The 26,401-nt window shown below is 53.2% G+C and overlaps 1 protein-coding gene across 2 annotated transcripts in view; it reads left to right on the plus strand.

Moving 5' to 3' along the window:
- Positions 1-1,367: 1,367 nt before the first annotated feature.
- LOC138522053 (patr class I histocompatibility antigen, A-2 alpha chain-like) overlaps positions 1,368-26,401 on the plus strand; it is a 269,113-nt gene continuing 244,079 nt past the window's right edge. For both annotated transcript variants that reach the window (XR_011283225.1, XM_069635284.1), the window contains exons 1-2: positions 1,368-1,535; positions 1,616-1,879. Coding sequence is in view for 1 of the 2 variants with exons in the window: in XM_069635284.1 (XP_069491385.1) it covers positions 1,454-1,535; positions 1,616-1,879 (346 nt within the window). In the remaining variant the exon portion in view is untranslated. The remainder of the gene's footprint in view (positions 1,536-1,615; positions 1,880-26,401) is intronic.

Consider the following 26,401-nt stretch of genomic DNA (forward strand, 5'->3'; position numbering starts at 1 on the left):
CCAACTCTTCTAGTGTACAGGGCTCTTCCCCCTCTTTCAATCCACTCCCCCAGCTCTTCTAGTGTACAGGGCTCTTCCCCATCTTTCAATCCTCTCCCCCAACTCTTCTAGTATACAGGGCTCTTCTCTCTCTTTCCATCCCATCCCCCAGCTCTTCCAGTGTACAGGCCTCTTCAATCTCTTTTAATTCCCTCCCCCAGCTCTTCTAGTGTACAGGGATCTTCCCCCTCTTTCAATCCCCTCCCCAGCTCTTCTAGTGTACAGGGCTCTTCCCCCTCTTTCAGTCCCCTCTCCCAGAACTTCTAGTGTACAGGGCTCTTCCCCCTCTTTCAATCGCCTCTCCCAGAACCTCTAGTGTACAGGGCTCTTCCCCCTCTTTCAATCCCCTCCCCCAGGTCTTCTAGTGTACAGGGCTCTTCCCCCTCTTTCAATCGCCTCTCCCAGAACCTCTAGTGTACAGGGCTCTTCCCCCTCTTTCAATCCCCTCCCCCAGGTCTTCTAGTGTACAGGGCTCTTCCCCCTCTTTCAATCGCCTCTCCCAGAACCTCTAGTGTACAGGGCTCTTCCCCCTCTTTCAATCCCCTCTCCCAGAACTTCTAGTGTACAGGGCTCTTCCCCCTCTTTCAATCCCCTCTCCCAGAACTTCTAGTGTACAGGGCTCTTCCCCCTCTTTCAATCCCCTCCTCCAGCTTTTCTAATGCGCAGGGCTCTTCCCCCTCTTTCAATCCCCCCCAGCTCTTCTAGTGTACAGGGCTCTTCCCCCTCTTTCAATCCCCTCCCCCAGCTCTTCTAGTGTACAGGGCTCTTCCCCCTCTTTCAATCCCCTCCCCCAGCTCTTCTAGTGTACAGGGCTCTTCTCCCTCTATCCCCTCCCCCAGCTCTTCTAGTGTACAGGGCTCTTCTCCCTCTATCCCCTCCCCCAGCTCTTCTAGTGTACAGGGCTCTTCTCCCTCTTTCAATCCCCTCCCCCAGCTCTTCTAGTGTACAGGGCTCTTCTCCCTCTTTCAATCCCCTCCCCCAGCTCTTCTAGTGTACAGGGCTCTTCCCCCTCTTTCAATCCCCTCCCCCAGCTCTTCTAGTGCACAGGGATCTTCCCCCTCCATCCCCTCCCCCAACTCTTCTAGTGTACAGGGCTCTCCCCCCTCTTTCACTTTCTTTTCTCCCTGTGGCGAGTGAGTTCTGGGGAGGCTCTGCCAGGAGACTGGTGACGCGGTGTGTCTCTGGGTTCTGATTGGTGTAGGCGGCCCTATACAGGCAGGGCCGTGGTGAGGCTGAGTGAGTGAGTGCTGGGGAGGCTCTGCCTGGAGACTGGTGACGCGGGAGGGACGCTGCATTCTGATTGGTGGAGCCGGCCGTGTATGGGGCTGGTCCGCAGCTGAGTGAGTTCAGAACTCACGGGACAGTGAGTGCTGAGGAAGGTCGGCAGCTGCTTCCAGCGTCATTACATCATAAAATGCTCCGGGGTCTCCGCATGGATCTACTGCCCCCTCTCCTCCTGCTCCTGGGGGGGCTCTGGGCGCAGCCCGCGAGGGCAGGTGAGTGACTTAGGAAGGAGGGGGGACTTGCACCCTGGAACCTCCGCTCTCTCTGACCCCCCCTGTGTCTTTCTCCCCAGGGTCGCACTCCTACGGCTACTTCTACTCGTCCCTCTCGGAGGAGGTCCCGGGGGTCCCCCGCTTCTCCGCGGTGGGGTTCGTGGATGACGTCCCCATCGCCGGGTACAGCAGCGAGACCCGCAGAGCGGAGCCCCGGGCCCCCTGGATGCGGAAGATCGAGGACCCCCAGTACTGGGAGGAGGACACGGAGATCCTCCGAGGAGCGGAGCAGGTGGAGAGGGCCAACGTGGGGATCGCGATGGAGCGAGTCAACCAGACCCGGGGTGAGTGATGGGGGAGCACGCACATACCCGGGGTGAGTGATGGGGGGGAGCACGCACATACCCGGGGTGAGTGATGGGGGAGCACGCACAGACCCGCGGTGAGTGATGGGGAAAACACGCAGAGACCCGGGGTGAGTGGTGGGGGAGCACGCACAGTCCGGGGGAGTGATGGGGGAGCACGCACCTAGCCAGAGAGTGAGTGACGGGGTGATGAGTGACAGCACATAGGGAGGGGGGGGTAACTTTAGGAGGAGGTGTAGCTGCCTGTTCTCCTCTGGTGATGGAAGACCAGCCCCCCCCCCCCCCCCCCGGCCCCCATTATTTACATGAAGCTCTTCCATCTGCGAGTTTCACGGGGACTCGTGCCTCACCCCCTAAAGCTTCCTGGTCCTCTGAGGAACCACTCTGGGTCGGGGGGGGGGGGGGGGTGTAGCAGAACTTGAAGGGCTGCTCTTGCTCTCCTAATATTCTGGGGAGGGGTGCTGGCCGCACCCGAGTGGGTATTCGGCCCCACGAAAAAGGGAGGTAGGAGCCACTGAGTGACAGGACCGCGGAACCCGGTGGTGGGGGGGGGGGCAGTATAATGTAATGTAATTATGTATTTGTAAAGTGCTTATACACAGGTGAAGTGCTTCAAGGCGGGAAGGGAACAAGGGGTTACCATCGTCATTCTTAGGCCTTGAAGTTTCCGAATGATCTAACAGCAATAACTAGCGCCCTAGGCCGGGGCAATTCTACTAGTGTAAGTGCGTGACAAGGAGTGAGGGAAGAAGGGGGGCGGGGGCAAACAGATCACTAAGCTACCGCATCAAGCCTGGCGACATTTCAGACGCTTGGTGGTTGGTCATCCAATGCGCCTATGCACGGGCATTTCAAGCACAACCAAGCTGGGAGTGGGGGGCAGAGGGAGGGACAGGACAGACAGACTTTCAGGGCCTCAAGCATTCAAGGTCAAGGTCATACAAGTGCGCATAACAGGAAGTGCGAGGGAGGAGGAGGGGGACAAGTGCACCCAGTTCAGCGGGGTCCGGGTTAAGTGCAGAGTGGCTGCCCCTCTCATGGAGCATATGGCAGTAGTGCCAGGCAGAGTGTGGAGGCCCGGAGGCAAGTGCAGGACTGGCGGGGGAGCCTGGGACCTGTGAGGCTCTGGAGGTGCACCAGGCGACCAGTCAGCAAGCTGAGCTGGTTGGGGAAGAGAAGGAGGGAGGGAAAGAAGCGAAGAGAAAGGAGGTTAGGAGGGAGGAAGAGAAGAGGTGGGTCTTGAAGAGTTTCTGGAAACTTAAGGAGGTCCGGCTCAAGACAGAGAAAGGCAGGGAGGCTGTACCAGAGGGAGGCACCTGCAGAGGATAAGGATCTACCCCCAAATCTCTGGAGAAAAGGCTCACCCACAGAGGGTTGCAGGAGCCCGAGGGCAGGGCTCTAGAAGGAGAGTATTTGGGAAGAGAGCGTTGTACATGGTGCAGGCCCCGACTCCAGAAAGCCTTGTGGACTATGCAGGGGGTCTTGACCTTGATCCTTGCAGCAATGGGGAGCGCGGGAGAGATGCAGTCCCTGGGCTTGAGGCCAAGGATATGATATTTTAGGATAAGTCAGTGACCAGCTCCCACCCCCTCTCTATTAATTATAATGAACACGCATCATTCAGAAACCAGATACATGTTTATAATAACAATGAATGTTGTGTGAGGGGCATTTTCCAGGTCCCCAGAGCAGTGTCCCACGTGTAAAAACATTCAATTAATTACATAATCACCTCTTATTTGACACCTTAAACACTATTCCGAGCATTTCCTGCTTTTTCTGGGGCACAGAGCAGAACTGCCATTTCCAGCTGCCCCTACGCTCCGCCAGCAAAAATCCTGCAGCCACAGATGCCTGGATTCCAGGGAATCCGCCTGCTCTTTACAGCAGGAGGACGTTTCCTGCCGCCACAGGTGCCTTGATTTCAGGGGAATCCGCCTGCTCTTTACAGCAGGAGGACGTTTCCTGCGGCTGCAGATACCTGGATTCCAGGGAATCCGCTTGCTCTTTACAGCAGGAGGACGTTTCCTGCGGCCAAAGATGCCTGGATTCCAGGGAATCCGCCTGCTCTTTACAGCAGGAGGACGTTTCCTGCGGCCACAGATACCTGGGATTCCAGTGGAATCCACCTGCTCTTTACAGCAGGAGGACGTTTCCTGCGGCCACAGATGCCTCGGATTCCAGTGGAATCCGCCTGCTCTTTACAGCAGGAGGACGTTTCCTGCGGCCACAGATGCCTGGATTCCAGGGAATCCGCCTGCTCTTTACAGCAGGAGGACGTTTCCTGCGGCCACAACACAGCAGAGGACGTTTCCTGCGGCCACAGATGCCTTGAGTTCAGGGGAATCCGCCTGCTCTTTACAGCAGGAGGACGTTTCCTGCGGCCACAGATGCCTGGATTCCAGGGAATCCGCCTGGGATTCCAGGGAATCCGCCTGCTTTTTACAGCAGGAGGACGTTTCCTGCGGCCACAGATGCCTGGGATTCCAGGAGGACGTTCCTGCGGTCCCCAGTGGAATCCGCCTGCTCCTCGCGCCCGTTTCTTGCCGCCTTTGCGTAATTGGGAGGCGGACTTTACACTCCATGCAAATGTTGCTGTGTCTACTTTGCACACCTGGCGGCGCAAGTGATAAACCGTGCAGGGCGGTCCTTCTTGTGTACACGAGACCTCAGCCCACCGTGCAAACCCCCTCCTGCCTCATCAGTATGAAGATGTCCAGTTCGTTGCTCAGGAGGGCATTTATACAATGTGTAAACTGCACGGACTGTACCCTCTATAGTACTAGCGCTTCTCAGCGCGGCGCTTTACTTCTAATAGCGCGGCGCCTGCACTCCCAGCAAAGGCGCTACATTTCTTTCAATAGCACCTTCACTCTTCAGGAGATCTGCCAACCTGATGTGGGCAGCGCCAGCATTTCCCAAAGGGGGGCTTTACTCTAAAGTGCACAGCATGAGCACTTCGCAGCGCGGCTGGCACAGTTCACAGCAGGCTGGCACACTTGCTCTAGTGTGGCAGTGCTTCCATGCCCCTGGCTATACTCAAGTGCACAGCATGAGCACTTCACAGCACGGCTGGCACACTTGCTCTAGTGTGGCAGTGCTTCCATGCCCGTGGCTGTACTCTATAGTGCACAGCATGAGCACTTCACAGCAGGCTGGCACACTTGCTCTAGTGTGGTAGTGCTTCCATGCCCGTGGCTGTACTCTAGTGCACAGCATGAGCACTTCACAGCACGGCTGGCACACTTGCTCTAGTGTGGCAGTGCTTCCATGCCCGTGGCTGTACTCTATAGTGCACAGCATGAGCACTTCACAGCAGGCTGGCACACTTGCTCTAGTGTGGTAGTGCTTCCATGCCCGTCGCTGTACTCTAGTGCACAGCATGAGCACTTCAGTGTGACTGGCACACTTGCTCTAGTGTGGCCGTGCTTCCATGCCCGTGGCTGTACTCTAGTGCACAGCATGAGCACTTCACAGTGTGACTGGCACACTTGCTCTAGTGTGGCAGTGCTTCCATGCCCGTCGCTGTACTCTAGTGCACAGCATGAGCACTTCACAGCAGGCTGGCACACTTGCTCTAGTGTGGCAGTGCTTCCATGCCCGTGGCTGTACTCTATAGTGCACAGCATGAGCACTTCACAGTGTGACTGGCACACTTGCTCTAGCGTGGCAGTGCTTCCACGCCCGTGGCTGTACTCAAGTGCACAGCATGAGCACTTCACAGCAGGCTGGCACACTTGCTCTAGTGTGGCAGTGCTTCCATGCCCGTGGCTGTACTCTCTAGTGCACAGCATGAGCACTTCACAGTGTGACTGGCACACTTGCTCTAGTGTGGTAGTGCTTCCATGCCCGTGGCTGTACTCTAGTGCACAGCATGAGCACTTCACAGTGTGACTGGCACACTTGCTCTAGTGTGGCAGTGCTTCCATGCCCGTCGCTGTACTCTAGTGCACAGCATGAGCACTTCACAGCAGGCTGGCACACTTGCTCTAGTGTGGCAGTGCTTCCATGCCCGTGGCTGTACTCTATAGTGCACAGCATGAGCACTTCACAGTGTGACTGGCACACTTGCTCTAGTGTGGCAGTGCTTCAATGCCCGTGGCTGTACTCTAGTGCACAGCATGAGCACTTCACAGCAGGCTGGCACACTTGCTCTAGTGTGGCAGTGCTTCCACGCCCCTGGCTATACTCTAAAGTGCACAGCATGAGCACTTCACAGCACGGCTTGCACACTTGCTCTAGTGTGGCAGTGCTTCCATGTCAGAAGGACCGCTTTACTGTTGAACCATAATAATAATAATTAGTTATTTATAACGCGCTTAATACCCAGAGGTTTCTAAGCGCTGACCTGGGGATCCAGAGCGGGATTATCCATTAGGCCAAGTAGGCCCCGGCCTCTGGGCCCCACTCCTTTTAGGGGCCCCGCGACAACAGATCCAAATAAAGCCGTGCAGATCATTTAATATGAATTGGGAGATAAGTTGTGAGGGAGGGCCCTGACATTTCAGCTGCCTAGGGGCCTCTGCTGGCTCGAACCTGAGTTGCTCCTCTTTGTCTTGCTTCCAAGACGAGCGCGTTGCCCCTGAGCTATCCTCCAGTGACGTTAGTAGCACAGGCTTGGCACCTGTTAGCCAGGGTCAGACTGGGCCATACAACTGTCTCGGGCACCAATGAAAGAGTGGCCCACAGGTATTAATATTACATGTTTGCACCACGCAAGACACCCATGGGCCTCAGTGCACTCGCAGACCCAAGGCAATACCCATAACGTGTCAGAGCAGGTGAAGTCCAGTAGCCACAAGGAACTCCAATCTAATCCTCTGAGTTACAGAGGAAGGTTTTATAGCTTCCCTGATATCACTGGGAAGGGAATTCCAAAGGGTCAGTGCACCGACATTAAAGCAGGTACCCCAACATGTGTCAGTTTATACCGGGGTGCAGAAAGCTCGGCCAGTCCATTAGAGCGTAATGGTGGCAGGACTGGGATCTTCTGAAGCCGCCGTGTCGAGTAGGCCGGAGCTTGGCTCGCCAGACATGTATGGGGAGAGACCAGATCTCATGAGGGATGTGACGGTGAGCCGGTAGCCAATGCAGGGATCTCCTTGCCTGCAAATGGCCATTCATTCCTTTTCTGACACTGTTTGAATAGTACCCAAGTTTGGGGGCTGGGGGTGGATAACATGTGATGCAAATTTGTGCATTTTAAAGAATATTTATTCAGCAACACTGGTCAAAACTACTAGCCACATAGTGAAGTAACTCATCAAACTGGCCCATGCCAGCATTTTGCGTTTTTGGTTTCGCCGTGAGCCTATTGCCCTATAGGCCAGTCCAAGCCTGCTGTTTGCAGTGTCAGCAGAGTCCAAGAATTGAATAGTCATCTGTCTGACCAACCAGGGGGTACTCACAGGAAGTCTGACCACCCAGGGGGTACTGCCAGGAAGTGTGAACGCCCAGGGGGTACTGCCAGGAAGTGTGAGAAGATGTCATGGCTTCAGTGTAACCCGCCATTTGTATAGCGCCTGTCAGCTTTAGTATGGCCACAAGGCGCTGCAGGTTGAACACCCTCGGAGGGACCGAAGTCCAGGGATGGGAAACTCGAGGAGGTGCTGGTATGCGTGTGTGCATATTAACCAATATGAGGAGTGCCAAGTCCCTGGCAGCCACCCATGTCTACCTGTGCAGAATGTAACCTTAAATTGATGCCAGTTCGGTACCTTCCATGCCCTCTGTATGCGTGATATGACTGACACAGCTCCGACCCTACCAGGCTTGACCAGGCGCTAGTCTGTTCATATATCAGCTGGTTTCTATATAGGATGGTCTGGTATAGGCACTGGTGAAGTTAGGGGCGCACCAGCCATGAGTAGGGTACCCCTCACCTGAGACTTTTAATGCTTCAGTGCTGTGGAGCTGTCGCAGGAATCGGCCTGCTAGGAAAAGTGCGGCTTTCTCCTAAAGCACCTGCTCAAGAAATGTATCTTCAGCCTGTGGCTTCCTAGATCATATTCTGGAGAGAGAGGCTGATGGGTTAATGTGCCTTCAGCCTGTGGCTTCCTAGATCATATTCTGGAGAGATAGGCTGATGGGTTAATGTGCCTGCAGCCTGTGGCTTCCTGGATTATATTCTGGAGAGATAGGCTGATGGGTTAATGGGCCTGCAGCGTCCTGTATCATATTCTGGAGGGATAAGATGGTGGGTTAATGTGCCTGCAGCGTCCTGGCTCATATTCTGGAGAGAGAGGCTGATGGGTTAATGTGCCTGCAGCCTGTGGCTTCCTAGATCATATTCTAGAGAGAGAGGCTGCTTCAGTCTGTGGCTTCCTGGATCATATTCTGGAGATAGGCTGATGGGTTAATGTGCCTGCAGCCTGTGGCGTCCTGGCTCATATTCTGGAGAGATAGACTGATGGGTTAATGTGCCTGCAGCGTCCTGGATCATATTCTGGAGTGATAGGCTGATGGGTTAATGTGCCTGCAGCCTGTGGCTTCCTAGATCATATTCTAGAGAGAGAGGCTGATGGGTTAATGTGCCTGCAGCCTGTGGCTTCCTAGATCATATTCTAGAGAGAGAGGCTGATGGGTTAATGTGCCTGCAGCATGTGGCTTCCTAGATCATATTCTGGAGAGATAGGCTGATGGGTTAATGTGCCTGCAGCGTCCTGGATCATATTCTGGAGAGATAGGCTGATGGGTTAATGTGCCTGCAGCCTGTGGCGTCCTGGCTCATATTCTGGAGAGATAGGCTGATGGGTTAATGTGCCTGCAGCGTCCTGGATCATATTCTGGAGAGATACGATGGTGGGTTAATGTGCCTGCAGCGTCCTAGATCATATTCTGGAGAGATAAGCTGATGGGTTAATGTGCCTGCAGCCTGTGGCTTCCTAGATCATATTCTAGAGAGGGAGGCTGCTTCAGTCTGTGGCTTCCTGGATCATATTCTGGAGATAGGCTGATGGGTTAATGTGCCTGCAGCCTGTGGCGTCCTGGATCATATTCTGGAGGGATAGGCTGATGGGTTAGTGTGCCTCTTGCAGCGATGCGTGTGTTCATAAGACTTCACAAATGCGGCAGAGTCGAATTAACCTTCACTTGTTCATTTATTTACAATGTAATGTGTTATAGTTAAAAACTTTACACATTTCATATAAAACGACATTATATAAAAACACACATGAAACAAATGCATGAAACACAGAGGCATTATAAACAAGAGACGTACAATTCCGAAAAATATAAAATACTGAACAGGTTTCTTAAATAACTACATCATAGTTCTTTGAATAATCGAGCAAAACCCTATTGAGAAGACACCGAGAATCTTGGGGGGGGGGGGTGGGGGATCAGCAGATTCTATAGAGTGCCAGGTGCACGCTATTACTGTTGCTATTCACACGCTATCCCCGAAAGGGTCGACCTTTAATCGAGTCTAAGTGACGGGCAAAGCCCCCGCGGCCTCGCATATAAAATACCCCAGTTCTGGACATACAGGGAATGCACGTGCGGCTGTTTCCCTGCACCCCGGATTATCACACAGTCACCAGCCTGCACCCCGGATTATCACACAGGGTTCAGGATTCAACCAACAATGTTAAGCGGCCCACAGGCAATCATTTAAATAAATAAAGCAGCAGATGGAAGACCAACTCACCCCAAGGTGGATGCTGTGGCGTCCCCCAGGGCTCCATTCTTTCCATCCTCAGAAAAAGTCTCCATGACACCCTTGGCTTCTCGGAGCGGGCACTGGACTGGCTTACCTCCTTCCTAACTGTTCCTCCAAAGCCGTTCTGGGCCCTTTCTCCTCCCCTTCTTCCTCTGCTTCTTGTGGTGTCCCCCAGGGCTCCATTCCTTCACCCTGGCTCTTTAACATATACCTTCTCTGCTGGCACGACTCTTTCCTCCTTCTCTCCCAACTTCCAATGCTACGCTGATGATACACAACTTTCCTTCAAACTTCCCACTGACGCCCTTGCACCCTCCTTCATCCCTGACTGCCTCTCTGCCATCCAGGCCTGGTGCACTGCCAATGACCTCTGCCTCAATGCCAGCAAAAGAGAGATCCTCCTTATTGGGTCCCCTGCACCCTACTTCTTCCCTGCACTCTGGCCTTCCACCATGCCCCCCCCCTCCCCCTCCACTGCAGCTAGGAATCGCAAAGTCCTCTTCGACTCCTCCCTCTCTTTCATCCCTCATATTCAGGACATTGTCAAGAAGTCCCCCTTTCAGCTCTTCCTTATCAAAGTGACTCTTCCTTTCCTCACCTTCCCCCAGAGACTCAATGTCACCCGTGCTCTGGTTCTCTCCAGGCTAGACTACTGCAATAGCCTCCTCTTTAATCATTCTAGCTGGTCAAGTGGCACAGCGAGTAGAGCGCTCGCTTTGACATCAGTGCAGAGCCTGCGAATGCAGGTTCGAATCCCGGCAGGGCCAAACTCAGCCTTTCATTCTTCCGAGGTCGATAAATGAGCACCACACACCGTGGGTAATAATAAGCAGCGCTCAGATACCTGAGGGTTCGTAGCGCTATATAAATGCCAAATTATTATTATTATTCCTCCATCCTGCAACCCCCCGCCCCCGTCCAGCTAACCCAGAATAGGGCAGCGAGACATATCCTTGGCCTCAAGCCCAGGGACTGCATCTCTCCTGCCCTACAAAGCCTTCACTGGCTCCCGGTCTCAGCACGGATTCAATGCAAATCCCTCTGTATCATACACAAGGCTGTCTCTATCTTCAACGCTTCCTGACCAAATACTCTCCTTCCAGACTCCTCCATTCTGCCGGCACCAACTCCCTACGTGTTAAGCGCTTTGCTAAACGGAGAGCTGGTGGGCGATCACTTTCCTAGGCTGGCTCTCTCCTGTGGAACAGCCTCCCTCTCCCTCATCGTCTTGAGCAAGACCTCCTTAAGTTCCGAAAAAGCCTCAAGCCCTTTCTTTTTACCTCCTCTCTTCCCTGCTAATCCTACAGCAGCGTGACTGATGTGCAGGGCCCTTATGTGTCCTTGGGGCCTTGACCCCCCCCCCCCCCATCTCTCGTCTCAACCGCTTTCTTTCTACTGCACTTACTTGGCTCACCCACTCGATCGGTGATTGCGCTTAAGTTCTGCTCCTCCTTGCACTTACTCTTAGCACTTCTCCATGAGCATCATAGCACCTTTACTTCCCCCCTCCCCCTCTGCACTTGGCACGTTCTGAACACTCACAAGGCATAGTAGGTTTGTCTCCCCTTCCCTTATTCTCATTATTTGTTTGTACTATTATTGCAATCATTTATCCTTGCTGTAATTGATTGTCCAACAACCCCTGTTGCCCTGTGGGCGCTTTGAAACAGTTTTGCTAATTGTATAAGCGCCTAACAGCAGAATGTAAAATTCCTACAAAAAAGATCAAAACCTCAGCATGAAAGCTCAAATTAACAGTCTTGTACCCACACCCTCCTCTTATATAAGGCTATTGTCTCATATATGCCAATATCGCTCCAAAAAGAGCAGTTAGACTATTGGGAGAGAGATTATAGGCTCAAACCTAGACTATTGCAGCAGCCTTTTGACAGGAGTAAACAAAGGGGAAATCGCAAGACTCCAGGTCTTACAGAACAGTGCCATCAGAGCTATATTCAGACTTAAAAAATACGACCATATCTCAGAAGCCAAGAGGGGCTTACGTTGGCTCCCGGTGCAGGCTAGGATACACTTCTGTTTGCTCACCATAGTGCACAAATGCCTGGAGGGTTCAAATCCGCAATATTTGGCAGAATGGATAACCAAGAAGCCTGCTGTAAAAAAAAAAGAAAAACACTACTATACATAGAGCTGACTGTGGGCCGCTGGCCTGGCTCTGAGAATAGAGTTACGGTTACCACTACCATACAGAGAGCGGACTGTGGGCCGCCGGCCTGGCTCTGAGAAGAGAGTTACGCTTACGACTAGCATACATAGAGCTGACTGTGGGCCGCTGGCCTGGCTCTGAGAAGAGAGTTACGCTTACCACTAGCATACTTAGAGCTGACTGTGGGTCGCTGGCCTGGCTCTGAGAAGAGTTACGGTTACCACTACCATACATAGAGCTGACTGTGGGCCGCTGGCCTGGCTCTGAGAAGAGAGTTACGCTTACATACATGGAGCTGACTGTGGGCCGCTGGCCTGGTTCCGAGAAGAGTTACGCTTACCACTACCATACATAGAGCGGACTGTGGGCCGCTGGCCTAGCTCTGAGAAGAGTTACGCTTACCACTACCATACGTAGAGCTGACTGTGGGGCGCTGGCCTGGCTCTGAGAAGAGTTACGGTTACCACTACCATACATAGAGCTGACTGTGGGCCGCTGGCCTGGCTCTGAGAAGAGAGTTACGGTTACCACTTCTATACATAGAGCTGACTGTGGGCCGCTGGCCTGGCTCTGAGAAGAGAGTTACGCTTACCACTAGCATACATAGAGCTGACTGTGGGCCGCTGGCCTGGCTCTGAGAAGAGAGTTACGGTTACCACTAGCATACATAGAGCTGACTGTGGGCCGCTGGCCTGGCTCTGAGAAGAGAGTTACGCTTACCACTACCATACATAGAGCTGACTGTGGGCCGCTGGCCTGGCTCTGAGAAGAGAGTTACGCTTACCACTACCATACATGGAGCTGACTGTGGGCCGCTGGCCTGGCTCTGAGAAGAGAGTTTACGCCTACCACTACTATACATAGAGCTGACTGTGGGCCGCTGGCCTGGCTCTGAGAAGAGTTACACTTACCACTACCATACATAGAGCTGACTGTGGGCCGCTGGCCTGGCTCTGAGAAGAGAGTTACGCTTACCACTACTATACATGGAGCTGAATGTGGGCCGCTGGCCTGGCTCTGAGAAGAGTTACGGTTACCACTACAACATAGAGCTGACTGTGGGCCGCTGGCCTGACTCTGAGAAGAGAGTTACGGTTACCAATACCATACTGTAAAGACTGGTAGGGGGTGTCTGTACTTCCGCTCTCTATATGGTAGAGGAGAGGCACAGAGGACCCCAGCCAAGATTCCCTATTGTGGTAGCAATGGACGAGCAATCAAGGCCTAGCATCTCAGGAGGTGATGCAGGCTGGTTCTTAAGTACAGTGTAGTCCCCAAGCCCCCACAAAGGAATGTCCACACACTGTATTACTGAAAACACAGTCTTTATATAATTAATATTCAAAGGTTATATACACTTATCACAGTAACGCACTTTGTGCTCAGGAAAGTCAACAATGGTAAATATCTACAATTCTAAAGTGGCACCACTAATACTGTCAGAATGTCACACAGATCAAGGAAACCAGCAATAGAGAGAGGAGGGAAAGCAGATGGTTGAAACAATAGGCAGAAGACTGACCCTGTTACCTAGGTACAGTTCTGTGTGGAGATCCCCCCCACCTGGGCAACCTGTAAAATAAAGAGATATAACACAAGCCCAGTCCATATATTGTTCAATAGTCTTATTCTCTCCTACAATGTTTTTACCCCCCCAATGTACCTGGTGGAGTCGAGTTCTTCGAAGAAGCGTCGACCGATCCTTCTTGAGTGACCCCCTTTAAAGCAGGAGTCACGGATCGTCGAGAGGCGTCGAGGAACTCGGTGTTCGGCGTCGGGGAATCGACGGCCCTTCTTGAGTGCCTTCCCTTTAAAGCGGGAGACACGGGTCGTCGAACGTCCGACAGTGAACGAGGTAGAACAGCGTTGATGAGGCGGCAGGCTTCGATCCGAGCGGTGCTCGTCGGCGTCGGGACGTTGGCGTCCTGCGAGGAAGAGGCGTGCGGGGCACCTCGGCGACACTAGTTCTGGACCGCAAAGATTGGGAATGACGGTGGCCCAACAAGGGCGTCGAGTCGCTCAAGTCTTTGGGGTCGTGAGGTGGCGGGAAACCCACCGGCGGATTCTCCTCGGCGCGTTGGTCGTCCTCGACTTTCTCCGGCAGGATAAAGCAGTCGACGGTGCGGACGAGTGAGTCCTTCGATTCGAATGTTCTTAGGCAAAGGAGCGGGCGGCTCCAGTCGTCGGTGGCACGGCGTCAAGCGGTTCCCTCTTCTGGGACGACACGGCTTCGACGGGCCTCCAGCGGTTACACGAACCTGTGAACCCTGGTCGAATGCAATGGACTTAGACAGCGTCGAGGTCCGGGTGCTTTACTTCGTTCTCCTCGGCGGTCCCCTTCTCCGGTCGGCTGCCTTTCGATGGTCTGGCGTCCAGGGAGCTTCGGCGAAGATTCAGCGGTGCTCGATGGTCCCTCGGAGCACGGGAAGAGGGCGCCTAGCCAGGTCCTCTCTCGGGTCAGTCCTCGACGAACACGGCAGCCTTCGGATCGGGTCGAAGTAAAAGCAACAGCAAGTCTTCTTCTTCCAGCTGGGCGTCGAGGGTCAGCAGTTCCAGTTACTCTTAAAGTGGAGACTCAGCTTCTGAACAATTTCCAGTGGTGAGAGGTCCCCAGATATACTATTCTGCCTCTCATCCACACTGCTGGCACACACTCAGCAGCCAATCATACAGAAGGGCATTCATGCAGTCAGTCAGCCAATCGGGCACACAGTGCATTCAGGCCATCCTCCTCCCTCTCAGACACTCACAACAAGGAATGTGGATTGGGACAAGTACCCAGCCATTCAACACTACACACTGCATTCAGGCCAATTTCGGGCAGGGCTGTCTCAGTCTTTGTCTCTCATGCCAGAAACCAGACAGCCACAACAAGGAGTGCATATTGGTCACACCACTCCATTCACCCAGGTCCCCACCACAGGGTGTACCCACAACATACAGTCACTGGGAAGGCTCCAGCTAGTCTGGCCTGGCCTTCACAACAACCCCATATATGGAACTTCCACCCAACAGCCAGTCAGGGGGAAGGGACAGAGTCAGGGCTTCCCAGGACTTTGGGGAAACAAGGTAAGAGGCAATAGAAAGCAAGAGGCCACAGGGGCCATCTTGTTTTCCATCAGGAATCAACTGATTCCAATGGCAGGGCCTGGGTGTCCCAAAATGGAGGACCCCCAGAGCACCTGTCAGATTCAGCACGGTGCTGCCACCAGCCTATACCCTGCTCTGTGGGTCACACACAGGTGCCCAAAAACATACACTAGGGGCACAGGATTGTACCCCCAACCATGGGTGCCATAAAGGTATCCCATGGGTCTTTACACCAAACCAAAAAGAGGAAGAGCTGCACTGCCAGGAGTCCCACTTGGACTCCTGGGCAGAAAATAACACAGAACACAATATGAAAAAGGACTACAGGACAAGGACAGGGAGGCCCTGTCCCTCCAATGCCTTTCCAGCATCACACATACATAGAGCTGACTGTGGGCCGCTGGCCTGGCTCTGAGAAGAGAGTTACGCTTACCACTAGCATACATAGAGCTGACTGTGGGCCGCTGGCCTGGCTCTGAGAAGAGAGTTACGCTTACCACTAGCATACATAGAGCTGACTGTGGGCCGCTGGCCTGGCTCTGAGAAGAGAGTTACGCTTACCACTAGCATACATAGAGCTGACTGTGGGCCGCTGGCCTGGCTCTGAGAAGAGAGTTACGCTTACCACTAGCATACATAGAGCTGACTGTGGGCCGCTGGCCTGGCTCTGAGAAGAGAGTTACGGTTACCACTAGCATACATAGAGCTGACTGTGGGCCGCTGGCCTGGCTCTGAGAAGAGAGTTACGCTTACCAAAAGCATACATAGAGCTGACTGTGTGCCGCTGGCCTTGCTCTGAGAGGAGAGTTACGCTTACCACTAGCATACATAGAGCTGACTGTGGGCCGCTGGCCTGGCTCTGAGAGGAGAATTACGGTTACCACTAGCATACATGGAGCTGACTGTGGGCCGCTGGCTTGGCTCTGAGAAGAGAGTTACGGTTACCACTAGCATACATAGAGCTGACTGTGGGCCGCTGGCCTGGCTCTGAGAAGAGAGTTACGCTTACCACTACCATACATAGAGCTGACTGTGGGCCGCTGGCCTGGCTCTGAGAAGAGAGTTACGCTTACCACTACCATACATAGAGCTGACTGTGGGCCGCTGGCCTGGCTCTGAGAATAGAGTTACGGTTACCACTAGCATACATAGAGCTGACTGTGGGCCGGTGGCCTTTGAGGCTCTGTGAATTGAGCGGTGACTAGCTTAGAAAGCTGTCTTTGATTTAATCACATAATACGTGAATGTCTCTTACACATACCTAGCGGTGACTGCGGGCCAAGTGCCTTTTGAACCTCTGGAAAGTTGAGCTATGTGGGCAGTCCTTAGGGACAAAGGTTTTGGTGTACCTTTCATAAATGTAATAATAATCGTGCTCTAGTGAAAGAAATTAAATGATATGATAAGGCATTTATAACGCGCCTTTAGACGAGTGTTTCAGGGCATGACAAATTAACCCAATATCGTCTGAAGGATGGAAGAGCTATATATTAGCTCTTTATTTTAGAGAGAACGTAAAGGAAAGAGTCTTGTCCTATGAAACCTTGGAAGACAATGATTTTTTTCAAATTTACTCGAGGATATTGAAAAAATTATTAAAAAATCCGAAGCCCTCTAGAGCCCCGGGTCCAGACGGCTTGCCGAATGTCCTATTTTAAAGTTCATTCTCAAATATGGGCCCACGTTGTGTTTAGTATTTTTCAGAATATCTTGGTAACGGGCCAAATACCAGATTCCTGGAAGCAGTCCCAGTTAATCGTGATATATAAAAAATGTCCTAGAGATCTCCCGGGTAACTATAGACTACTGCCCATGATTGATTGCAGTGCCAATATACCAATACTGGCCATGTTATATTGCAGTGCCAATATGTCAATACTGGCCATGATTGATTCCAGTGCCAATATACGAATACTGGCCATGATTGATTCCAGTGCCAATATGCCAATACTGCCCATGATTGATTCCAGTGCCAATATACTAATACTGGCAATGATTGATTCCAGTGCCAATATACGAATACTGGCCATGATTGATTCCAGTGCTAAGATCTTCTGTACAATATATGAATGCATGGCTAGAGAAAGAGCATATCCACAGCATCCAACCATCTGGATTTAGAAGGGGTTTAGTACTATTACAACTGCATGGGTTTTAATGTATTTTATTTGTAAGCTTCGAGTGATCGAAGCAAGACCCTCTATATCTGTTTTATTGATTTTACGAAAGCATTTGATACTGTTGATCATCACATTTTATGGGGAAAAAATGAGGTTGGGGGAATTGCATGACCAGATCTTATTTTTTGCTAAAGCAATTAATATGTATAACAGAGTGGAAGTCAGAATAAATCAGGAAGGGGATTTAAGTGGGGATATCAGAGTCAATCATGGTTTAAAACAAGGTTGTAATTTTGGCTCCCTCCTGCTGCAATATCTATTTAGCTGACTTGGGAACTCACCTGCAGAACTGTAATAATGCGCCACGAGGTGCGCAATGCCGGCGGCTTGGCTTTCCTATGCCGATGACATTGGGCCTCATTACGAGGCGGGAGGAATGGGTTTACCGGCACCGGTGCCGGTGCCACTAAACCCATTCTGCCCTATTATGAGGTTCCCACTCTGGTCAGACCAGACGTCCTTTGCAGGTCCCGCAAGGGGACCAGGGAGCTAATAAGGGGCCCCGTTATTAGCTCCATCCCCATTCCCATTGAGCCCTATAGGGGCTCGAATGGGGATGGGTTTTTTGAATGAGGAATTACCGGGTCCTCCAAGGTTGGAATGACCTGGTAATTCCTCATTCAAGGAACCCGGACATGATTTTGGAGGCAGCCATGGCGCTAATAGCATCATGGCTACCTCCAAACTCGTAATGAAGCCCATAGTCATTTTTGACCAAACTGCATTGGGCCTACTGAATAGTTTAAAGGCTCTTAAGAGGTTCGGCCTGGAAAATGGTCTGATCATTAACTTGGGGAAAATGATATTAACATGTAACCTTTATATTAGAATCCTGATGAGTTAGGATAGAACAAAATCACTATATTCATATTTCTTAAATCAGCAGGGCACTTTTATAAGTACAGCAGCTTTGAAAGAATGTAGAAAGGATAGGAATCCCTTTCTGATGAATATAGGATGTACATGTGAAGCTACTGAAAATCTTGCCAGCAAATTTAAAGAGATAAAAAGTTAGGCTGCTACTTGGGACAGTAAAGAAAGCTGAATTAATCTCTCCAGGAAACGTAGCTATGCAGAATTCTCAAGACAGGCTTTTCCTGTTAATACTCTGTGTACATATATAAAACATTTGCAAAAGCAGGATGTTAGGAGCTTTCTAATGCTGTTAAGGTTTAATCAACTCCCTGTGAATTGGAAGTAGAAACGCCATGGCATCTGCTTAGTAATTGTTATAAATTAACTACTGAATAAGCATATGGGACCAGGGTACATGCGCTGCAATTTATTTGCACTGACCAATTTGGGTCTAATGTATATATTGGAGATAACATAGTTTTTTGAAAAAAATATATTTTTATTTGCATTTTCAACACCAAACATTACAATGCACCATTAACCAACAACACACTTAACTCTTCTACTGGCACTTCCGTATCGGGGTCCGTCATATCACTTGCTTGCTCATTTCACGGCAGAGCCCTCTTCCACTGTCCGTGTTGTTTCTGCGCCATTTTGTGCATTTCGCCCTGATGTGGATAAGCCGGCCCTGTTCTTTCGGCTCCTTTTCATTCACAGCATCAGATCTTCCCTCATTGCCTGTTAGCTCTCGGCTTGGTTGCCTGGCTCATCTGTACTGTCTCCTTCGTTGTTTTTAAACAGTTTGTGCACTAGTGCATTCCATGCTAGCATCTTGGCTCCACTATTGCCCTCCCCTCTCTGCGTCGCCCTTGTCCATACTGTTGTTTCGGCCATCGCCCATTTGTTCAGATCTACCCACCCTCTATCGAGGGTCCTGTACTAGTGTTCCGCGCCATTGCTATGCAGCGTTTCGCCAGTATTGTCATCGGGTCCTTCATTTTTGTCAGGTGCGATCTCTGCTTGTCTCCCCTCGGGAACGGGCCCTTCTGCGCTCTTTCCTTGATGGTGTCCCAGAAGTTCATTATTCTCGGGTGACATATCTGCCAACTCCTCCGCACTTCCCGGGCAGCTTCGGGTCTGGCCTCTTCCCATTCTCGACATCCGTTTTGGCGTCAGATACGCTCTATGCGTGCGTAAGGGAGATAGGAATTTTACCTTATTATCTCTGGAAAGAAATGTATTCGATGTTTTGGACATTAGTTGACTGGTTTCTTCTTTGTTTTAGAAATGAATTTTTTATGACATGAATTTTTCGTGAAATGTTATGAATGTTTATAAAGTGTAAAAGGTTTTATCTAACCCAAAAAGGTGTGTTTTGCTGTAATTGCCTGCAACCGCCACGAGGAGGCAGTAGAGTATTACAGAAGCCGAGACTCGAGTTTGAAATCCATTTGTCCAATTATAGTGTTGAATTAAACCAGCACCCGTTTTCTGTATTTACAAAGAAATCCGCTATATTCATTTACGTTTTAAAGGACTCGCAGGTGGCAAACTCATCGCAGCCTTTTCCCCGCATTTTTTTTATTTTTTATGTGGGGGCAATCGCACACAATAATAAAAAAAAAATCCCTACTTTTCCCCCCACCCCCACTCCCCCAAACGGCCAGATGATGCCCCAGTGAAGTGAACCCGGACTTCATTAGCACTCTGTGGCCCCTGAGAGCCATCATACCCAAGGGCCCTGCAGGCAAAGTGCCCTGGCCTCTACAGCGCCCCCTCTCCCCATCAGGACACTTAAAGAGTCTCCTGCACTCACACACACACACTCCTGACCTTCCTCAGCCCCTGACCACATGCAGGGCCGGCTCACACACTCTCCTGACCTCCCTCAGCACCGACCACTTGCAGGGCCGGCTCACACACTCTCCTGACCTCCCTCAGCACCGACCACATGCAGGGCCGGTTCACACACTCTCCTGACCTCCCTCAGCCCCCGACCACATGCAGGGCCGGTTCACACACTCTCCTGACCTCCCTCAGCCCCCGACCACATGCAGGGCCGGCTGACACACTCTCCTGACCTCCCTGAGCCCCCGACCACATGCAGGGCCGGCTCACACACTCCTGACCTCCCTGAGCCCCCGACCACATGCAGGGCTGGCTCACACACTCTCCTGACCTCCCTGAGCCCCCGACCCCATGCAGGGCCGGCTCACACACACTCCTGACCTCCCTGAGCACCGACCACATGCAGGGCCGGCTCACACACTCTCCTGACCTCCCTCAGCCCCCGACCACATGCAGGGCCGGCTCACACACTCTCCTGACCTCCCTGAGCCCCCGACCACATGCAGGGCCGGCTCACACACTCTCCTGACCTCTCTCAGCCCCTGACATGCAGGGCCGGTTCACACACTCTCCTGACCTCCCTCAGCCCCCGACCACATGCAGGGCCGGCTCACACACTCTCCTGACCTCCCTGAGCCCCCGACCACATGCATGGCCGGCTCACACACTCTCCTGACCTCACTGAGCCTCTGCCCACATGCAGGGCCGGCTCACACACTCTCCTGACCTCCCTCAGCCCCCGACCACATGCAGAGCTGGCTCACACACTCTCCTGACCTCCCTGAGCACCCGACCACATGCAGTACCGGCTCAAACTCTCCTGACCTCCCTCAGCACCCGACCACATGCAGGGCCGGCTCACACACACTCCTGACCTACCGGCTCACACTCTCCTGACCTCCCTCAGCACCCGACCACATGGAGGGCCGGCTCACACACACTCCTGACCTCCCTCAGCACCGACCACATGCAGGGCCGGCTCACACACTCTCCTGACCTCCCTCAGCACCTGACCACATGCAGGGCCGGCTCACGCACTCTCCTGACCTCCCTGAGCCCCTGACCACATGCAAGGCCGGCTCACACACTCCTGACCTCCCTGAGCCCCTGACCACATGCAGAGCCGGCTCACACACTCTCCTGACCACCTCAGCCCCCGACCACATGCAGGGCCAGCTCACACACTCTCCTGACCTCCTCAGCCCCTGACCACACGCAGGGCCGGCTCACTCTCTCTCCTGACCTCCCACAGCCCCTGACCACATGCAGGGTTGGCTCACACTCTCCTGACCTCCCTGAGCCCCTGACCTCATGCAGGGGCGGCTCACACACTGTCCTGACCTCCCTGAGCCCCTGACCTCATGCAGGGGCGGCTCACACACTCTCCTGACCTCCCTGAGCCCCTGACCTCATACAGGGCCGGCTCACACACTCTCCTGACCTCCCTCAGCACCTGACCACATGCAGGGCAGGCTCAAACACCCTCCTGACGTCCCCAGCACCCGACCACATGCAGGGCCGGCTCACACACTCCTGACCTCAGCCCCCGACCACATGCAGGGCCGGCTCTCACACTCTCCTGACCTCCCTCAGCCCCGACCACATTCAGGGCCTGCTCACACACTCTCCTGATCCCTCATAGCCCCTGACCACATGCAGGGCCGGCTCACACACTCCTGACCTCCTCAGCCCCTGATCACATGCAGGGCCGGCTCACACACTCTCCTGACCTCCTCAGCACCCGACCACATGCAGGGCCGGCTCACACACACTCCTGACCTCCTCAGCCCCCGACCACATGCAGGGCCGGCTCACACACTCTCCTGACCTCCCTCAGCACCCGACCATATGCAGGGCCGGCTCACACACTCTTCTGACCTCCTCAGCACCCGACCACATGCAGGGCCGGCTCACACACTCTCCTGACCTCCCTCAGCACCCGACCACATGCAGGGCCGGCTCACACACTCTCCTGACCTCCCTCAGCACCCGACCACATGCAGGGCCGGCTCACACACTCTCCTGACCTCCCTGAGCCCCCTGACCTCATGCAGAGCCAGGTCACACACTCTCCTGACCTCCCTCAGCACCCGACCACATGCAGGGCCGGCTCGCACACTCTCCTGACCTCCCTGAGCCCCCTGACCTCATGCAGGGCCGGCTCACACACTCTCCTGACCTCCCTGAGCCCCTGACCACATGCAGGGCCGGCTCACACACTCTCCTGACCTCCCTGAGCCCCTGACCACATGCAGGGCTGGCTCACACACTCTCCTGACCTCACTGAGCCTCTGCCCACATGCAGGGCCGGCTCACACACTCCACTGACCTCCCTCAGCCCCCGACCACATGCAGGGCTGGCTCACACACTCTCCTGACCTCCCTCAGCACCCGACCACATGCAGGGTCGGCTCACACACTCTCCTGACCTCCCTGAGCCCCCTGACCTCATGCAGGGCCGGCTCACACACTCTCCTGACCTCCTCAGCCCCCGACCACATGCATCCCTCCAATGGTAAGCTCTGCCCCATGGGTCCTGCTGCTCCATCCTGGCCTAGGTAAGTGCCCCCTTGGTCCTGCTGCTCCGTCCTGGCCTAGGTAAGTGCCCCCCTGGTCCTGCTGCTCTGTCCTGGCCTAGGTAAGTGCCCCACCTCCATATCTGCCCCACGGGCCCTGCTGCTCTGTCCTGGCCTAGGTAAGTGCCCCACCTCCATATCTGCCCCATGGGTCCTGCTGCTCCATCCTGGCCTAGGTAAGTGCCCCTTGCCATATCTGCCCCACGGGTCCTGCTGCTCCATCCTGGCCTAGGTAAGTGCCTCCTGGTCCTGCTGCTCCGTCCTGGCCTAGGTAAGTGCCCCACCTCCATATCTTCCCCATGGGTCCTGCTGCGCCGTCCTGGCCTAGGTAAGTGCCCCACAGGTCCTGCTGCTCCGTCCTGGCCTAGGTAAGTACCCCCTCTGGTCCTGCTGCTCCGTCCTGGCCTAGGTAAGTGCCCCCCTGGACCTGCTGCTCCATCCTGGCCTAGGTAAGTGCCCCTCTGGTCCTGCTGCTCCGTCCTGGCCTAGGGTAGTACCCCCTCTCCATATCTGCCCCATGGGTCCTGCTGCTCCGTCCTGGCCTAGGGTAGTACCCCCCTCTCCATATCTGCCCCATGGGTCCTGCTGCTCCGTCCTGGCCTAGGGTAGTACCCCCTCTCCATATCTGCCCCACGGGTCCTGCTGCTCCATCCTGGCCTAGGTAAGTGCCTCCTGGTCCTGCTGCTCCGTCCTGGCCTAGGTAAGTACCCCCCATGGGTCCTGCTGCTCCGTCCTGGCCTAGGTAAGTACCCCTCTGGTCCTGCTGCTCCGTCCTGGCCTAGGTAAGTGCCCCATGGGTCCTGCTGCTCCGTCCTGGCCTAGGTAAGTGCCCCCCTGGTCCTGCTGCTCCGTCCTGGCCTAGGTAAGTGCCCCCCCTCCATATCTGCCCCCCTGGTCCTGCTGCTCCGTCCCGGCCTAGGTAAGTGCCCCCCTGGTCCTGCTGCTCCGTCCTGGCCTAGGTAAGTGCCCCCCTGGTCCTGCTGCTCCATCCTGGCCTAGGTAAGTGCCCCTCTGGTCCTGCTGCTCCGTCCTGGCCTAGGTAAGTGCCCCATGGGTCCTGCTGCTCCGTCCTGGCCTAGGTAAGTACCCCCTCTCCATATCTGCCCCATGGGTCCTGCTGCTCCGTCCTGGCCTAGGTAAGTGCCCCCCCCCCCCCCCCCCCGGTTCTGCTGCTCCATCCTGGCCTTGGTAAGTGCCCCCTGGTCCTGCTGCTCCGCCCTGGCCTAGGTAAGTACCCCCTCTCCATATCTGCCCCATGGGTCCTGCTGCTCCGTCCTGGCCTAGGTAAGTACCCCCCATGGGTCCTGCTGCTCCATCCTGTGCTGGTAGATTTTGCCCAATCAGGAGTGTAGGCTGCTTTCTATGCAGAAGAGTCTGCGCTGGGAGTCACTTTGCCCCCCTCCAGACCTCTGCTGACTGCTGAAGGAGGGTATGAGCAAGTCTTGTGATAATAGCCCTTGTTGGGTCCGTTCCTCTAATGCGTGCAGTAGGCCTCGCCTATGGGCAGCGGGTGCTCAGTGGGCAGCAGGGCTGGCTTTACATGTGTGTAAATGCAAAACAGCATCAATACTGGCACAGAAATATGAGCCCCAACCCAAAGCTCCGGGCTTGTGAGCAGTTGGATGACTTGCACCAAAGGCAGCGGAAACCCCAGGCCCTGGTAACGGCCGCACCTGCGCCCTGTGTTAGTGAGACTGCAGGCACCCTTGGGGGTCTGGCAGGAGCCGGAATGAGGGAGTCTGGTATTATGCGGCCTGGATCTGAAGGCCGGGGGTGGGGGGGAAATAGGGGGTTCTGCAGGTTGAGGACGATTAATATCCCTGCAGATCATGAGCACAAAAGCCAGCACTGGCCTTGGTGTGGACTGAGGGTTCCTCCTAACTGGGGGTGGTCATGTTATGCGGGAGAATAGAAGGTCACCGTCCTGGAGGGGTTACAGCTCTGATGGGGGAACACAAGCGGCCCTACACGCGAGACTCACGAGTTTTCACTTAGAATGGTGCTGTTTTTTACTGTCTCCCGCCTAAAATAAATCTAACCCCAATGCAATCCGTTGGGGAAATTACATTCTCCCGATTTCTGTGGTGCAATCCAAGCTGGGACTGGCCTATAGGGCAATAGGCCCATGGCCGACCAAAAAGGCAAAATGCTGGCGTGGGGCAGTTTTTTTGGGTCAAGTGGTTCGCTTTTTTGGCCAGTTTGATGAGTGACTTCACTCTGCGGCTACCAGTTTTGACCAGTGTTGCTGAGTAAATATTCTTTAAAATGCACAATTTGCCTCACATTTTATCAGAACTACTCCCCTTGGGTCGGATTCAGACAGTGTCACAAGAGGAATGAATTGCCACTTGCCACTCTGGGCCACTTTTTCATTGGTGCCCGGCTCACACTCTCCGACCCTGGTGAAATCTCCCTCTGGGGGGCTCCGCAATGTTGGCACGTCTGCTTCAGACTATTACTCTGTGACGCAAACAGGCTCCCCCAAATGTGAATCAGTCCAGATCAAGGGAACCCTACCTATATAGTGACCTCGCTTACCTGACCAATGATGGACCTGCTTATGCGCCACAGTGGCAAATCTCCCGCAGGAATGCGGATCTCATACTCCAGCAACATAAGCGCGGAGTGATGGAGAACAAGAACTGCCTGGTGTTCTTAGAAGGGCAGGATGAGCCTTCTGAGGCGCACATACATGACGAGAAGACGGAAGCGTGTCATGTATCATGTGAAATGAACGCCACGTGCAGAACAAAGAAAAAGCATGTGTTAGAAAGATTCGAACATTGCTTACAATTCTATGAACCACGTAACATTTCTGAGCAATGGACAAAACTTTGCCAGAATGCTTTGGGGTCTTTTAGTTGCAATACGCAAAGTAGGAATAAAAGGACGAGAAAAGAATCCAAGAGACTGTAGCAAAATGGCTGAAGGTGGCGCCACTGGGTTTCCTCAGTCAACATATATGTATCAAGCCTTTGCAAGTAGTTAGACAGTAAATATCAAAGTCTTATGGAGGAAAATGGTGTAAAGAGCCCTTGGCACAGGGGTGTGCTTTGCAAAGCAAGTGCTTCAGAAGTGCTCTCGTTTCTGAGTGATAACATTATCTGGTGGGCCATTTTGGTGCGCAACATTCAACCCTGAAGAGGTTGCTGGATTACAGCTCAGGTGGGAACCATCTGTGCGTTAGCCGTGGTGTAGCCTTGAAGACGGACTCGGTTCCGAAATGCATCGGCTGCGCGACGCCTATGAACGCTCCCTGCCTTCCATGATGGAATTATATCATTGGACTTGAGTGATCTGCTTCAAGAATGGCATTATCAATGAATGTATGATTTTAATGAATGAGAAATTTGAATGGAATTTGAAACAAATTGGGATTGAGAGCATATGGTTGGCCCAGGGGCAACCCTGAACCCCTTGTTTTCTTAAAAAAGCTAAGAGAACATTAAAGACAGTACAAAGAATCACCATGGGACATTAATGCAAGTCAAAGAATCACTAGGGGACATTAATGCAAGTCAAAGAATCGCCATGGGATTCCTTTAGACCCGCGCTCTTCCAGTCCTGGGGATGCGCAGGAAAAGATGATTGTATGGCAATTAAAAAGCTTAACATAGAAACAGAATGATTGAAATCTGAGGAGACTACAGCAGTCCTGACGTCACTGAAGAACTCTCGAGCTCCTGGGCCAGATGGCTTGTGCAACATTGTGATTCTCCAGAATGTTGGGCAGGATTTGCTGGACCAGTGTTTAATGCAATCTCAATAAGAGGGATCATCCTAGATTTGGAGCGAGAGGAACTCCTGGTTCCCATCGATAAGAAAGGCATTGGATCCATTTTCGTATTGGCCAATGGCCCTTCTTCACTCGCTTAGTAAAGCGTTTGCTTCTCTAGTCCGAAGGAACATAAAGCAGTGGTCGACGGACCATCACAGCTTACACCGGTTCCAAATAGGATTTAGAGAAGGCCGCTCAACATTTCAATGCCTACTAACCCTCATGATCTTGGCCAAAACATTCCAGGCTCAAAAATAGAGCACCCTTATTTCTAGCCTACATGGATTTCTCCAGAGCGTTCGACCGTGTGTAGAAATTGCTTTATTTCAAATCTACAGAGA

The sequence above is a fragment of the Ambystoma mexicanum genome, chromosome 13, assembly GCF_040938575.1.
Source record: "Ambystoma mexicanum isolate Mex_15411 chromosome 13, UKY_AmexF1_1, whole genome shotgun sequence".
Lineage (NCBI taxonomy): Eukaryota > Metazoa > Chordata > Amphibia > Caudata > Ambystomatidae > Ambystoma > Ambystoma mexicanum.